This window comes from Dermacentor variabilis, chromosome 9 (genome assembly GCF_050947875.1).
Source record: "Dermacentor variabilis isolate Ectoservices chromosome 9, ASM5094787v1, whole genome shotgun sequence".
NCBI lineage: Eukaryota > Metazoa > Arthropoda > Arachnida > Ixodida > Ixodidae > Dermacentor > Dermacentor variabilis.
Genome location: NC_134576.1, coordinates 127,602,212 through 127,619,693, shown reverse-complemented (window position 1 = coordinate 127,619,693; position 17,482 = coordinate 127,602,212). Strand labels below are relative to the sequence as shown.

The 17,482-nt window shown below is 50.5% G+C and overlaps 1 protein-coding gene across 1 annotated transcript; it reads left to right on the top strand.

Annotated features, from left to right (window-relative positions):
- Positions 1-265: 265 nt before the first annotated feature.
- Positions 266-1,808, top strand: LOC142558177 (uncharacterized). Its single transcript, XM_075670336.1, has one exon. It carries the CDS (start codon positions 436-438, stop codon positions 1,543-1,545), a length of 1,110 nt encoding a protein of 369 aa, XP_075526451.1. The 5' UTR covers positions 266-435; the 3' UTR covers positions 1,546-1,808.
- The last annotated feature ends 15,674 nt before the right edge of the window (positions 1,809-17,482 follow it).

Genomic DNA, 17,482 nt, shown 5'->3' with positions numbered 1-17,482 from the left:
CAGCTTTAGAGCCTTTCAAAGGCGCCGAAAACAGCCTTATTTAGTACCTAAACATCCGGTCTCTAGTAGCGACCCTCGTGCAGGATCCAATCAATCAATCAATCAATCAATCAATCAATCAATCAATCAATCAATCAATCAATCAATCAATCAAGCAAGCAAGCAAGCAAGCAAGCGTAATGAGACAACAAAAGAAGGTACGCGCGCAGTTCCCACTCACTGATCAAGCACTTTATTGGGAAACCGAAACCAGGTTACACTCGAAACAAAAACCTCCGCGCGATATCACGTGACAGTGACATCATCATCAGCAAATCGTTCATCCGAGTGGTTCGCGCGCCGAGCACTGTCGTTGCCGGGCTCACTTGAACAAAGGAAGCACAAAGCAACTCTCTTATTGCTAGGGCTACGCACTGCCAGCGGAAAACAACTGCGATGGACTCCATGCGGATGCGCGAAAAGAATCGACGCGGCCAGCGTAACGACACGGCGACGACGAGGGGCACCGTGACCCGTGGAACAACGCGGCGGCGGCGTGGCGGACGGCGACGTGGCTCTCCCGTGAGGTCTCGCCTAAGCGCCGAGCGCTGGCTCAGCTCCCTGCCTCCCGTGACCAAAGTAAGCCTGTCGGAACTCTTCGACCACGTGCCCAAACTGTCGTCCCAGGCGGGCGTCATGACGCACGTCATCGCCGGAAACGTCGTGCAAGAGTCGACCGAACCGTTCTCGGTCGGTTTGTGGAGACGAAGCTCTCCGGAGTCCGGACAGGCTACCTGTCACGTGTTCCCGGAGCTGGAGGTGTCGCACCGGGCTTCTCTGGAGGTTCCGGATCCTCGTCCGGCATTCGAAAGTAAGAATGACGCGCCGGCCGTCGTCGACCTCGCATCGAATCGGGATGCGGCGGCTACGTCTGCTGCGGCCGGTGAGTCGAGCTTCGAACACGAGCTGGCCCCAAGTGGGACACTACCGCCGCCAACGCCGTGTGTCGCGAGCTCGAAGCACGACCCAGCTCCGACCGTTGTGTGCGCGTGCAGACGTCAACCTGCTGCCCCTCAAGATTGCGGTCCCGTCCAGAATACGTTCTCGTCACCGATCTCGGCTTCGTATCCGGTCCCGGTTCAGAACGTGGCTTCGCACGCTACGTGTGAGGCAACTGGTTGCGGTGACGTGGCCATGGAAGAAATGAGCGCATCAGCGCCGTCCCCGACTCCGATTCCGGCCGCAAACGCAACGTGGACTACACCGGCGCCGAAGCCTGCCGGGCAGCCTGCTTCGCAGGCGCAGGATCTCACGCCGCTGCTCCAGCCATCGGCATTGCCGGGAAAGGACCCGAGAAGCTGGACGGTCGACGACGTCGTGCAATATATCAGTGGGCTCCCGGGGTGCGAGCGATTCGCCGGGGTGTTCCGTGAGCAGGAGGTGGACGGCAGAGCCTTGCTTCTGCTGAAGAGTCGCCACTTGCACGTCAACATGAAGCTCCGTCTGGGTCCGGCATTGAAGATATTAGACCACGTGCGCTCACTTCGCGGGAATCTAGCGCAGTGACCACGTCGACCTTGGCGTGTCGTCCGGGGTCGTTCGTGTGTGCCTCGCCCAGCGACGGGTGTTGAGCGCGTGCTTTTGAACTGGCCTTATCTACATCCAGTTGCGCGCGGGTCACGCGCTGGTGGCGCGTGGCGGGACCGTCATGTTTTAAATCCTCGTGTAACCGTTAGACAGACGGAATAAGTTCCTCCTATCGCGGTTCCAAGAAGGTGCCGCGACGTTTATTGCGTTGAATAAAAATAAACTTTTCTTTTTGCGTTTTACACCGCAATTTGTTCTGTCTCTTTGAAGCCAGCGGGAAATGAAGCCACGGAAGGCGAAAGGGAATTCACCTGTGTTTCTTAATTAAAATGTGCGATTCATAAGCGAGAGGGGCTAAGGATATTAAGAGAGACAAATCGATTATTCTGACATTTACGTCAAGACACATTTAATTATCACTATGCCGTCCTTGTCATTATTTTTGTTTGCCTGGCTACAGCGGTGGCTCAGAGGGTGCCACTCCAGGCGAGGCGGCTCCATTTCAGTTGGGAGCAAAATGCAACAATGCCCGCGCACCTTTATTAACTTGCAGGGTGTCTGCCAACCGGGAATTCTCAGGGATTTTGAATAGTCTGGGGGGAAAAACTCAGGGAATTTGTGCTTCAATCAGGGAAACTTGCATGTCATTTTATTGAAAGGGAACGAAAGTCTCCCTACTGCTGGCTCGAGTAAAGGAGAGGAATCGTAACGAATTGTCTTTGACACCGTGTCGGTGGCTGAAGTAGTTGCCAGTGTGCAGGCAACGACCGATTTTTCCGGGCACTCGATTTTTGTGATATGCTCGATAATGCGGACGGGTTCGCGGCACCACCACGTGCCCCATAGGGTCAATGTGTAGCTATCTGTGATTTCAGACGCGAGAACCCTTCACTGTCCGATTCTCATGTGTAAGAATCTGTAATTTCAGACGCAAGAAACCCTTCGCTGTCCGATTTTTTGGACTTTTTGCTGCCACCGCAGGTCCGAAACGGCATTAATCAAAGCCAACATCGCTGTTTTGATCATCTGGCCGCCTCGAACCAGCGCTCTCGCCCGCAGATCCGCTGGCAGCCGTAGCCACCACCGCGGAAGTGCTAGGCTTAGCTGCTTCGACGTTCTCTATTAAGGTTCTTGCCGTTCGGTGCCGTGTTTTTCATTGGAAGAATTCGCCGCTGTCAGTAATGGCACCGACTCCGCCTCTGTAATCCTCGCGATTGGCTTCGAAGCTTAGGAAGCATAACGCGTTGCATAATGCCGGTTTCCGAAAGACGGCTTCGCCTCAGCACAGCAGTGTTACGCGGTGAAGCGTACGTAAAGTACTGCGGTGAAGCTTAACAAGCGTGCGAAGGGGCAATTATCACGGGACACGGTACGTATTCCATAAATTTACACGCGTGCACCCACCGTCTCCTGCCACAGTATGAACACGTATATGCCTAAGAAGTGTACTGGTAGGACTACAGAGCTTTTTTAGACGTGCCTGTGAGGATTTGAGCCATTAAGGGCAGTGAAAGACACGCATTCATTTTTTTCGGACTGCCCGATTAGACTTTTCGGACCTTTTCGTGGTCCCTAGGGAGTACGAAAAATCGGACGTTGACTGTTCAACTGACTAAAAGGATGCTTGAAAGGGTCCGTGGGGCGAATGCGTGGCGGAACAAGGACAAAAACAGATATGACTGTCGCACTGAGGAATGATCGGGAAAGAAAGTGTACCCCCTCTTCTTTTGAAGGAGCTTGAGCTCAAAAAGTGTTGGCTGACGCAAAGGTGCAGGGGACCCTCATCCAAACTAGAATAAACGCTTGAAAGCAGTGAAACACAAAAAGGAGGCATTGTGCGTGTGCTAAGGGTGTGTCAGGACAGTTGAGGTTCACTTTCCAGCTGCTGAGAGAATCTCACTTGAGACAAAGTTTCGGCCTAATAACAATGATCTTGCTATCACTTGATAGAAATAGCTCATTTTCGAAAATATTTGCTTCTGAATGCGTCTCTTTCTATACTTATTTCAAAATGTTCGACTCTATTTACACTGGGCTTTATCATTTTTCTTTTTTGAAGATATTTTATTTGTTGTGCATCTTACTGTCCCCTACCTTCAATTTTCTATTTTGAATAAAGTAAGCACTACTCCTGACTATTCAAACTGGATTATGGTGTTTTTTTTAATTTTTTTAAATGGTTACATGAGGGTGACAGCATCGGGCGACGGGGTGTCCCCCCCCCCCCTCCAGCCCTGTCTTGACGTAAAATAAAGTTCTGTGTCGCTCAGAGAACTTGAACATGTCAGCTTGGTAGACACCCTGATTAAGGAGCACGTTAAAGAAGTTGTTTAAGCTATCGCGTTGCTCATAAGCCCTAATGTTTGCTTTGGGGCATGAAACCACGCGAATCAATTATTATTTTACGTATTTTCGACTACCTGGGGTTCTTGATCGCGGTCATTAACCGAAGTGCATGGTCGTTTTTTGTTGTCCGCCCCCTCATCGGAATGTGACCACCGCGATAGGTCTGTGCTAATGCTAACCAGGAAACTTTAGCAGGTGGCACTGCGACAGCCAGTGAGTCGACAAAGAACATATGATAATTTTCCCAAGAAACTTCACCCGCTTATTTCCACAGTGCTCGTCTCGTTAAATGTAACGCGTCTGTTTGATTTTTTACATTAATGCGTTTTTATAGTAGCTGAAATTAAGTTTGAAGTTGATTATGATGAAAGAAAAACTTTATTTGTCGCTACGGCCGCTACATCCTTATTTCCAAGGCGTTTTCCTGGCGCAGATCCAGCGCTCGCTGGATGTTTGCCACGAGATACTGCTGGACTCCTGCAGATGTCGCTTGGGTCAGCCGAGCCGGGTCGAGCGGCATAACTGTGATCGGGGCAGTTGGTAGAGGTGGGGACCGATGGTGGGACATTCCCAAATGACGTGCGGTCCATTGGAGTACCCCGCTGAGCGGGGGCAGGTGGATGCATGGGTCAGTAGAAATGCAGTTGTAGATGTGGAGGGCCCGCGCAGGGGGTTAAAAGAATGCCCGTCGAGCCTCCCTCATAGGGACGGCGTACTTGCGTGGACGTGAGGGATGTGGCGGAGAGAACTCGGAAGTGTTAAGCCTTAGCTTTCTAAGTGTGTTCTCGCGACGGCTAGAAAGACCGTGCGCCCGGAGTAATTCGGTCCGGGCTTTTGCTTACAAGGTTACCAGACACTCCGGCGTGCCCTGGGGTCCGTGTGAATTCGACGCTCCAATTGCAGTCTTCGTTCTGTACGTTCGCTGTTAGTGTTGTTCGTTGGGCTCGATCTGTCGGCTCGGCATGCCTTCTGAGAGACGCTAAATATGAGTGATTACGGCAGCTTTGCTGTTGGCTTTGATAGAATTGAGAAACACACTGTGCGAGCAAGGTAAGGCTACATACGTGAATGTGAATAACACGATCATTTTGTTTCCTTGAAGGCCTCACATACACTTCTTTATCAGTTTATCGCTGTCCCCAAAAATTTTTAAAGCGAATAGCTTTCTTTGGCTTTTTCGGGCCATTTTCGAGGTTGCTCAGTAGTTGGTTCAAAATTATCGGTGGTCGTACTCGGCAGAGAAAACGACCACTCTCTCTCTCGCTCGCACCCTCTCTCCCTTGTTCGTTTGCTCTCTCGTGTTCGCTCATTATTTCCCGCTCGCTCGCTCGCTCGCTCGTTCGTTCGTTCGTTCGTTCATTCGTTCGTTCGTTCGTTCGAGCTATTCGCTTACATGGACAATCATTGTCGACCGTTTCTGCACGCATTTTAAGTCGATTCCAACAGCTATAACACGCAGGACTGCAGCATTATTTGCGTGACTGACTCTTTCCGTCGGTACCTAACAAGCGTGCTGCGCGGCGTCTCACTTTTTTTTTCTAAATTAACTTAAAAAATGTTAGACTTCCCTGATCAGCAGACGACTGACGCGTATTCCGGAGCAGGTCTAACATGACAGTCTCGCAAGCAATCAGCTTAACATCTCTCACTGCTTGCTCCAGTTTCTTCCTCGAGGGTCCATGCCTTTGAGTCGCCACCGAACACACGTTATCCGTATGTGTGTTCATATGTTGTCCGTATGTACCTCGCGCGTAGTTTTGCGGTTTGATGACGTCTAAATACTTGAATTGATTAGCGTGTACAAGTAAATTACCGACAATAAGATATGCAAAAGACATTACGTTCGCCTTCTTTTTCTGGTGCGCCAGTTCATTTATTGTAATTGATTTGCATGCCCCATAGCTTACAGCAATGATTGAAATTATCCGAATGACGGTTTTTTTGTTGGTCCGTCGCATTGTTCTGGCATGTAAAATTACAAGGTCACGGGCAAGAACCTTCAACCTGTGATCATGTGCTTAATACGTTATCTTTCCTTAGACTATGTTACACGCCCTTGACAGCTGTTAGTTAAAAAAACATGAGGCTAACAGACAATAAAGTCAGGAAAAGCGTATCATCATCATAATTGTAATCATCATCATCATAATCCTATTTATGACCACTGCAGGATGAAAGCCTCTCCCAGTAATATCCAATTGCCCTTGTACTGTGCCGTCTGACCAGATCTTACAGGCCTGCGAACTTCGCAATTTCATCACAAGACCTATTTACCGTTCTCGACTGCTCTTCCAGTCTCGTGCTACTCGTGCTGTAACATAGACCAGCGGTTAACCAACCTACACATTGCATGGCCTGCCTAGCTCCACTTTTTCCTCTTAATGTCAACTAAGGAAAGGCGCATGCGCGCAGTTAACCGTTCTTTGCAACGCAGACGCTAAAGGGAAGTGGAAGTGACCGAAATGAGAACACCTATTCCACATTACGCGCGCCAAGCTCTACCGTTGAGCCGATGCGGCGGCCGTTCTTTTATCCACTTACTAGAGTATCAATTACAATAGCACTTTATTCGCAAACTTATCTCTACTTTGTTACCACTTTACCTCTCCCTCCCCTCTCTCCCCAGCGTAGGGTAGCAAACCGGATCTTTTTCTCTGGTTAACCTCCCTGTCTTTCCTCTTTCTCTGTCTCTATTCGGAAACTCCGAGCGAATTCTCGCCATTGGCGTCGCCGTGAGGTTCCGTGTAAACCCCAAGTGCGATAGGATCCTATCGTGCCCTGCGCCCCGCATGCTTTGTGTACGAGGGAAAGCGTGCGACGGTGAGCCGAGACGGATGGCGACTTGATGCGCGCTGCCTTCACGCGCCCACAATGTTTCTAAAGTCTGCAACTAAAAGGTTACCTCATATAATTAGTTCATTAGTAAACGAATTGTTTGGTTTCTCTTGCAAATAAGTATTGCCAGAGAGAGAGAGAGAGAGAGAAGTTTAATCATACGAAATATATTTTGTCTGAGGTATATTCCTCTAGCCTGCTACTCGGCGTTGTGGGAAGGGGAAGAGATAGATAGATAGATAGATAGATAGATAGATAGATAGATAGATAGATAGATAGATAGATAGATAGATAGATAGATAGATAGATAGATAGATAGATAGATAGATAGATAGATAGATAGATAGATAGATAGATAGATAGATAGATAGATAGATAGATAGATAGATAGATAGATAGATAGATAGATAGATATAGAAGTATTGAGACAATTCATCTGTAGGGACGTAATGTGAGTAAATATTGTAGTCTCTCTCTCTTTTTTTTTAATAACGCAGTATCTCTATGAAACGGACCTGCATTTTTATATTTAGCTTCGTACTGACGTTGTGCCGCGTGGCAACCCAAGCGAATAAAAAGATATGTTCTTCATTTTTCTGTGCGAACAACGATAGTAGCCGTATGGTATTCGTAAAGTTTAATACAGATCGGGTGGAAACCAGAAATAACCAATTTAATGTTTTCACCGATTATGCAATTCGTACCACACATGTTTAACGGTGCTTTTCGTTTTTCTCTTGATTTCTTCCCGCTTTTTTTTTCTTGCTGAACGGGAGAACTACTAGCCTATCGAGTAGTGAGGGCAGTTGCAACAGAAAAAGACACGTTTCCATAGTCGCCCTCTAGTCTGAACTATTGTCTAAGGAGCTTTAAAACGTGGTGTTCTGATGTCCCACATGAACTTCGCACGGTAGAGCCATCGTAATTTATAGTGGTGCTACGCTTGGCCAGAGGGATTGCAAGCCCAACCTCGAGTCCCTAATATTTTCGTTCGTGCGAACTACTTGTCAATGAATACCTGGCTTCGATAATATTTATATTTTGCTTATATGTTCGCAAGAACATGTGCGTGAAGGCATGTTCTTACCACGTTCTTGTTGACCGCTTTAGCGCGAGAACATGCTTCTCACGTACGAGCATAAGATTTCGACTATTCTCTGAACATGTAAGAATGCATTATAATCTGCAGATGCGAGGTCACTCGGCACTGCCAAGCGCTCTTCATGTCATAAGCATTTTTATACGATCGCGCTTCAAATCTGCTTGGAAGGCGCCAACGCCAGCTCTGCGCAAGTAGGGGCTGGCAACACACTCTATGACCATTACGCCGCATCGCTTAGTTCTCTGAGAGGCCAGCAATAAATAAATATATTGAAAGGACGCAAGTAATCAAGCAAACTAGATGAACGAAACCACCAAACCAGTCATACCCAATGCAAAACAAACAAGCGAGTGCTTATCAGACCTCTTCTCTTCTGAAAACTAGCCCTTGGCGTCTTCCCGGACAGACTTACCACTACGCGACTAGCACCCACAGCCCAAGGTTACACACATCTTATTGTTCAGCTTCCAAGCGCGCAGGCGTAGCAGACACACGAGGCGTACGAGGCACATCAAAACGAAGAACAATTCGAAGGCAAATGCGAAAGGTCATTCTTACACGGAACGGAAACGCCCGAAATACAGAGCAAATCATCGGTTCCCTTAATGCGCATCCACGCGTGAACGTAGTTTCGAGCCTGAGACCGCGGTTAAAAATAGAAAACGAAACCAGACCCGACGCCAAGCGATGCCGATGTCATCGTCAGCAGACTTTCATCCGGGGCCTGACGCGTTCCGATGCGTTCCGCGACGAACGGTCGTCAATCCAGCGGGTTCGGAAGTAGACGCTGTTAGCGAAACTGCGCAATAGATGAGCGCTTTGTCGGGAACGCTGTCGACGCTGCCGTTCCCGCTGTCCGTGAACTCGATTGTCTGCACGCACGATAATCTCATGCCTGCTTTTAACATCGACTACACTCCTGCGAGCAGCGTCGCGATGCAACGCCGGACCGCGCCGTACGACGGAAACCCGATCGAAATGCGCAGGTACTACTTCCACGGCACACTCGTCGACGTTCCGGTCGTTCTTGGTGGCACGCCGCAGCTATTTGTTCGCATCCCCTGCGGACTGATGATGACCAGCTTGCCGAACGGAGTGATGGACGACAGGCCCCGGAGTCGGTTTGTTGTGCACTCCGTCCCGTGTTACTGCCCCGCGCTAGCTGGCTCCGGACCGTTTCCAGCGGTTGCCGTGCCCGCCTACGGAGAGCTGGAACTGGCCGAGCACGCCCCGATTCAGGTAATACTGCGCCAGATACTGAGTGCTGTGCCTGTCATCCTCGTTGCGGGGCACGGTCAACCCCAGACCCTGACGCATACTCCGCTTGGCCACGTTCCGATGCTCGCTCATGTGTTGCCGGCCATCCCGGTTCAACACCTGGGTGTTTCCGATGCCGTCGCCATGCCCGTACTACTGATACCAGTTTCAGCTGACGCCGACGCAGTGCCGCAAACGCCGGTCCTGATGGGGACGCCAGCTGCTCGGGCAACGAAGAAGCCGTCGGAGTGGACGGTGAACGAAGTCGCGGAGTTTATAAGGCAAATTCCGGGATGCGCCCGCTACGTCCGAGCGTTCCGGGCACACCAGATTGATGGCGGCGCTTTGCTGCTCCTGTGCGAGCACCACCTTATCTCGGTCATGAACATCAGCGTTGGCGCTGCCGTCAAGATCCGCTCGGCGATAAGGTGGCTGCGCCGTAAGGAGAATGAAGGACCAGTGGGTCCATAGTGAACGTTTGCCTCCCCCGTATCATGCTGAGTGCGTCGAGCATCGCTTCTTTCGCTGACAGCAAGTCCGGTTGTTGTTAATTCACATTTTATGGCCAAGTCGCGCATAGACGCTAGTCACGATTGGCGCTACGTTGCAGCCTGCCATGTGACGTCATTATTGTTCAGCGTTGCAGTGCGTTACTGTAAGATGCTTTTATTTCGCGAAATAAATTATTTTGTGGGTCGTGTTTCCTCGCAGTCTCCTTTTGTAACCTTCGTTAACGGACACTGGTGTTACGGTAGGTGGTCCCTCAGATGCTGTCTGTGGTGTAGCCGACAGACCACGTTGGAAGACTATTGCGTGGCGTGAACTCCAGGAACGCCGCCTCACTGGAGCGACGATCATCACGTCTGCCTAGGTAAACTATGTGAATCAATGCGTGCGACATGGAGATGACGCCGAAAGAAGACGTTTCAATCCTTTCGTCACCTGGATTTGTCCGAGTACAGCCAGTCAGTGCACTCATGACTTCCCGCGCAGTGATCGAGAATGTGGCTCCTTCGAACGATAAGGCGATCGTCTCGGTCTTACGCGCGCAATCGATAAACGCTTGGCTATGCTGGCAGTATGCGCTCCTCTCACGCACGTCACGAGTGCTTCGTTCGTTGTCCAGTGGTGGTATTACTACGATAGTACAATTGTGAACACTCCAGGCGAATTTTCGGCGTTGCCTTGATGGCTGCGGGTCAAGTGCGGTAGGATCCTATATTGCGCCTCGCGCATTGCATGCTGTGGGTGCGAGGGTGAGCCGAGGAGGGTAGTGGCTTGATGCCCGCCGGCCTCCGGCGTCTTTCCTTTCTCTAGATCACTATCATCATCATCGTTCAGTAAGCAACCGCAAAGGAGGGAGTGCGGTTGAGGACGCGGCGACATGATCAAGCACGCGCTGGGGGGTGGGGGGGGGAGCACGTGAGCACGCATCTTCGCATGTCTCCCTCTAGGCCGGCCGTGGCTGTGTGTGGCTGCCTGTGCTGCTGAGCACGCACACCGTCCGCCACCACCTGCGCCCTGTCTTGGAGCTAATCTGCGGCGGGTGCAAGGGTAGGTAAGCCGAGAAAGCTGGTCTCCTTATGTGCGCTGTCTTTTCGTGGGCCCAATGTTACAGGTCGCATGGCCTCAAGTTTATGAGACGCCCTGAAGCGAGAGGGGGCGCAAAGAAGTGGCAGCATCCAGAGACGGGGCGCTCTTCATGCCAGCGTCATGAAAGCGAGTGTTAGGGGTGATCGAGTGATATCTCTTCATATTTGCCTGTGCGTGCGTGACGCCATGCTTGTTATTATATATACTGGTATTGTTATATATACTGTTATTATTATTAACACCGTTGGTAAAACTACGAGCATTACGTCGCGTAGTTGTCTAATACTTTCCGATCAATATCAGTGCTTTCCCTTTCGCACAAAACGCTGACTTGGCACTTTTTGAACTCCGCCATATTGCCAAATTAACCATCGTGTCATCTCTTGACTGGCCCACAGGGTATCTACAACAGCTACTCTCATTGGCTCGTAACATCAACAGGGTGTTATTCGGCTGTGTAGACAATAGCACACTCTCCTTCGGTTCCTTTCTCGCAATTTGTTTTAGAGCGCGGCTCTTAATAGCCCGCTCCTGCGCCAAGCGTCGTCGGCTGCGTCGGCGTAACCGAGCCAACGGGTGCAGGGAAGAATGAAAGCGAACGCGGAGCGTAGCGGTAGATGAAAGAAAGGCCATAGCAAAGAGGGGAGGAAGAAAGCGCAGGAGGAGGGTGCAGCGGAACCATGAGGCGGAAAGCGGAAGAGGAGCGCAGTGGAGACGGCCTGCGCATGCGCTGTCACGGCGTCTGCAGCTGCGTGGGCGATCTCATCTGTGCTTCCGAGCGTAGGGGAAGGCAGGGTGCCGTGAGATGGGGAGGGCTACGCTCTCCGCTGCAGAGGTCAGTCTCCTCCCCGGAATCTTTATGTACCAGGGCCGCCTGACAAAAAAAAAAAGAAAACGTAATGCGACGATCTCCGCCTGCCCCACTCCGCCGGTCAAGTGCGCCCCCCCCCCCCTTATTCCCGAAAAAAAAAACATCCTGGAAATGCCAATAGATACACATATTCGTAACAGATCAAGCACGTTTCTGCTGCAGCGAAAGGCCGGAGACAACTCAGCACTCGTAATTGAATGTCAATATGTTCACCCGGTAAGAACTGTAGGGGACGTTCACCTTCCAGCAGTTCTGGGATACAAAGCGAACCGAGGCATTCATTGGTCAGCGGCTGAGATAAGCAAAAGACGTTTAGATTATTGGTGTACAAGCAAAAGCAAAGAAGCGATCGATAGAGCCGTAGTCATAGCAGGCATAAGCAAAGTTCTAATGAAGAGACCTTTAGGCTTGTAGCGCAGCTGAGAACGAGTCATCATCGTCGTACGGACCTTCCGGTTGCCACACGAAACGCTGTGGTTATAGTGCGCCTACGTAAGCAGCCAAAGCGCCATACTAACGCTATTTTGTGTTGAGACTCGCCGGTTGACACGCCGTTTGACTCGCCGATTGTGTGTGCGGCGCGTCAAACGGAAGGAAAATATTAATATATCGATGGAAGCATACGCTTTCTACGTGTGCTTGCATGAGTGCGTGCGTGTCTGGTCAAACAAGTACTAAACGAACCTGATGCTTGAACGCGCATGTAGCTGCTGTGATATCCATATGTGCGATACCACGGCGTCTGTGTATAAGAACACGGTGTTACAAAGAAGCAACTATGGAGAGAGCGAGAGAGAGAGAGAGCAAGGAGAGGAAATGCAGGGAGGTCAACCATTCGAGCATCCGGTTTGCTACACTACACTGGGGGTAAAGTAAAGGGGCAATAGAAAGAGGGAGAGTTGAGTGCACGTGGGAGGATGCACAGGAACGCCCACGAGCGGTGTCTCAAACCGGTGCAAAAGTGTACGAGTGCAAACGAAGGCAAGCAAGGAATGCGCTGCCAGGGACTGGCGCCCACGCGAGATGGCGATCAGGTCGGCCGATTGGCCGCTCTAGTGTCATTTACACTCTACCGGCCTGAGTTTCGTTTGTTGATTCCAAATGAGTACACGTTGAATAGATTGTCCACCCACTCGAAAAAAAATGAAAACATTTTTTTACAGAGGCGATCTGAATACTTACGTGAACCAGAACGCAGATGTGTAGATGGTACATGGGGCCGGAAGCTTCGCATGGGCGTAGGCTCACCGTTGCCAAGGCACGTGCGAAACCACCTATACAACCTCCTCTTGTCCTACTGGTCTCCTGCTTTGCCTTCATTTCTTTATTGAAACCGCAACGAAATTGCGGCTTCGAGCCGCATAGCAGCACCACTTGTTAAACAGTTCAACAGAAGCATCTATAAACTTTATTGTCTTTCAGTTCTTCGTCGACGACGTGTTGAAAGTTTATTGACCTTCCGCAACAACAGTTGTGGTGGTTGTCAGCTTGAAACCACCGTGGTATTCTAGAATGAATAGTTTCATGCTTAGTCACAGGTAGCAGTCTGCGTTAGTTTGCGCCCAAGAGCTAATATACCGTATACGAGTGCGTTCACTCTAACAGGAGCTTTTGTCTACGTTGTTCGATGTGATCTTCTCCCGCTTTCCTGCGACAATCTGTTGACCTTCCTTTTTAATCACGTGTTCTAACTGAGATACTCCTACATTCTTCTGAGAATATGTGAACAATCTATCGACGCTGTGTAACAACCACGTGTTCTAATAGAGCTCTCCTACGCTCTTCTAAAAGGTGAATAATATATGCACTCTCTGCAACAACGAGGTGTCCAGAGTGAACTACTCCTATGCTCTTTAGAGAAGATGTGGACAATCCATTGACAATATTTAACAATCACCTGTTCAGACTGAGCGACCCCTAAGACCTTCCGAGAAGATCTGCAACAACCAGGTGTTCGAACTGAACTACTCACACGTTATTCTAAGAAGTGGACAATCTATTAACTCTAAGAACCACGTGTTCCAGGTGAGCTACTCCTACGTTTTTTAGAGGTTTCTAAAATCTATTGGCCCTTTGTGACAACCACATGTCCAAACTGAGCTACTCCTACGCTCTACTAAGGAGATGTGGACATTCTATTGACCCTCTGTAACAGCCACGTGTTCCGAGCTACTCCCATGCTCTTTAGAGAAGATGTGTATTGACCATTTGTAACAGCCACGCGTTTAAACTGAGCTTCGACTACCTACAGTAACGTTGCGCTACCAGAAGTTTCCCCACTGTTTCGGCTAAATGGGTGCCTATGTGGCATTCAAATTTCACACCGACGAACGGCTCTGCCTGAATGCCCATTGCTCCTGTGAGATCCCATGACGTCACTTCTGCTGCACTCCTTGCGTGCCAAAATAGTAAAAAAGTGGGGCCGGTCGACGTCACTTTCCAATACTTAAGTGCCTCATCAAGCAGAACACATTGTTCGGTGATATGCATCCCGTGCAATTTCTCCGTGCATTAAATTTAATGTCCCTTTTGTTCCTTCGCTGTCTGCTCAGATGAGAATAAACGAGAACTGCGCGTCACCTGCGACTACGCACAGGGTGTGGAATTCGCGGGAACGAAACGGTGCCGCCGTCTGCCACTCGACACGCCACATTTCGCCCGTATAGCCTCACCGGATACGTTCGCACTAGTAATGACGAAACAGTCCCACCACTCTGTCCTGCTTAAATTCAACATTTCTCTGTCCGGCATCGCTACGGGCAACGCGTACTTCTTCCTTATATAGGGTCAGCTCGACTTCTGGCTCAACCCGCTCTCGTCGTGTTCGTCTAAACGTGGTCGAGTCGGGAGGAGTTTAACTCCTGACTCGACCCCCTCTCACCGTACTCGTGTAAACGTGGTCGAGTCAGGACGAGTTTAACTCGACCTCTGACTCGACCCGCTCTGTTCGTGTTCGTGTAAACGTGGTCGAGTCGGGACGAGTTTAACTCGACTTCTGACTCAACCTGCTCTATTCGTGTTCATGTAAACGTGGTCGAGTCGGGACGAGTTCAACTCGACTTCTGACTCAACCTGCTCTCGTCGTGTTCGTGCAAACGTGGTCGAGTCGGATCGAGTGTAACTTGATTTCTGACTCGACCCGCTCGCGCGCGGAGTTCACGTAAGCGAAGCTTCCACGTGCCCCTCCGCAACAATCACACGCGCGCGCACGCGAACCACACCGCGTCTAATGCGGGGTGACGGAACCGCCGGCCCCACGCGGCTCGCGTTCCCCGTGCGTCCGCACCGGCTGACCAGCGCAGCGGCGGGCGCCTCGGCGACCAGCAGTGCTGCCAGGGCCAGACCGTGACCGGCCAGCAGCAGCAGGAACACGGAGCGGAGGTGGTCGAAGTGCAGCGTGTCCTGCTCGCCGACGTCGACGCGGGGGCAGCGCGAGAAGTCGCCGCCCGAGGACACCGTCTCGCCGTACCACTTGAGCACCACGCCGGCCTCGGTCAGGCGGGCGCGTCTGCGAAGGGTGTAAGACAACGTGGCGACGCAGAATGGTAGCCGATTTATCAGATAGTTTTTAGCAGAGCGTTTCTCACTCTCCGCCACATACGCACAGACTTCACGCGCACAAAGTGGCTCCACAGAATGCATTGGTTTCGCTTGTCTAACAAGTGCGCCTCCCAGAGTCGCCAGTGACCCGCTCTCAGCTTGGCTGTAAAGCGATAAAGCAAGCAACTCGACGCACGCTGACGCTCCGCTAAATCGGGTTCCTGTAGCGGAACGTACGCAGCGTTCTATGTTCCGCTGCTGCTATGAGCGTTCTACGCACGCCCATCAGTGTTCTTGGTATAGCGGTATAGCGTTCTGCTGAGCGGCTGTGTGCAGATTGCTATGAATGATAAAGTCGGTCTGAGCGCAGCGGCCCGTAAATGCTCCGTTAAAACTGCCTGTTACAACGCGAAGCTTTCTTCGCCTCTTGTCCTGACTTTCCTGCTATCCGTTCCTGTTATGGGCTTGCCTCGCGTGCCGCTGGGTTTCTAGTCACACCACCAGATGACGCTCGCCACCGCACAACTCGTCATTGTGTTTCTAGCCAACAAGCAAAGCGATATGCAACGTCTGGCGAAAATTTAGGTCTGAAATTTAGCGTTAAAAATCAGGTGTTATGCTATTCAACGAAAACAGTGAACAGTAAATGGCAATACAGGGCCAGGAAATACCTCGGCTAAAAGAACCTTGGTATATGGATAAAGGAAGGCAATAGATATATGGAAGCACAGGACAAAACAATAACAGCAAAGGGGAACAGAAATGCGGCCGTAATGAAACACAGAGCGCTATGGGGATAATAGGTACAAGGTGCTCCGGGGTATTTGGAAAGGTGTAATGGTTCGAAGACTTAATTTGGAAAGGCGGTTGTTTGCTTGAAATCAGGGGTACAATCGGGACTCGATGGCAATCAAAGGTCACTGGGACGCCTCGCGTTGGGCACTAACGGGAAGACTACAGATGAAGCTGTGCAGGGTGATATGGGCTGTACTAGCTTTGAAGTGATAGAAGCTCACAGTAAAATTGATTATGAAGAGCGACTGAAGAATACGGAAGAAAAGTAAACGAGCTGGCAGCGTTTTCAGGTATTAAGGTAAGAGAACTAAGAAGCTTACCAGCAAGTATGCGGCTTTTATGGTGAGCTACACAGAAACAAAGAACGTCAAGAGGAAAGTCGGAGAGGCTAAGATAATCTCATGGGTGGCGGCAACGGAAAAGAAACCTGCCATGAGGAAATACTGATTAGGATAAAACGAAATCAGGAAAGAACAAATTTATGATAACTCAAAGGGAAGCTGTATTTTTCGAAGCGAGATCAGGACGCCTTAGAACACGCGCTTATAAAGCGAGATATAAGAAGCAAGAAGAAACACGTGCTTGCTGCGGTATAGCTAGGGAAACGTTGAATCATGTTTCATTAGAATGCGAAGATACCTATCTGCCCAGCAGTCGGTTTAGGCATCTGCGGTCTCCTTGAAGCCCTTGGGTTCATCAAGAGCAGGCGGAAAGTAAACATGTCCGCAGTAGAGATTAGTAAGCGGCGATTGCAAGATTGGTAGAAGAAAAGTAGGGAAACGACAAACAACGGAGGCTTGCAAAAACAAAGTTAACAATAGTGTTTCAGAAAGTTTGGTTATGGGAATCCATTGTGGAATTTTTTTTTTATTTTCTTTCCTTTTTGTCTCTTTAACATGGTAGGTCCGTCCGTCCGTTCGCCCATCCGTCCATCCCTTCCTCCCTCCGTCCCTCCAGGCCGATTTCCGCCGTCGTCGTCGCCGTGCTGTTCCGTATAAAGTCCAAGTACGATAACATCGCCGCCACGCGCTGTATGATGTAGGTGCGAGCGAAAGCTTGCGAGGGTGAGCGGAGAGTGATGGTGGCTTGAAGCGGCGGTGTTTTCTCGCGCTAGCAAAATGTGGTTGGGGGGAGGAACGGTGTGCTAGGATGGGGGAGGGGGGATGGGGCAGGTTAGTGCGCATCTCCTGTCTCTAGTTGCGGCGGCTGAGCGTTGCCGCGCCCGTCCTATCTTAGAGGTAATCTGCGCTGGGTTGGAAGGCTGTGGCCGACCGGAGATAGCTGATGACATCGTGTGCGCTGTGTTCTCACACGCGTCCAGTTCGCGTCGAAACGCCAGGCAGTGCGAAGGGCAATTGGCCCACTGCTGCTGCCGCGCTCTTCATCAAGCCAGCGCTCTGACGGCGGATGCATCCACGGTCATCGAGCGAGCTGTTCGGGTTTGCCTGTGCACGCGTGACAACGCGTGGTTGTTAATCAAAGTCAGTAAGCGAGTGTTTGCAGCAGGTTATGCAACCGATACCACGAGTGTCCTTAATTCGTATAACTGTCTACTAATTTGCCCGTCCGGCGAACCT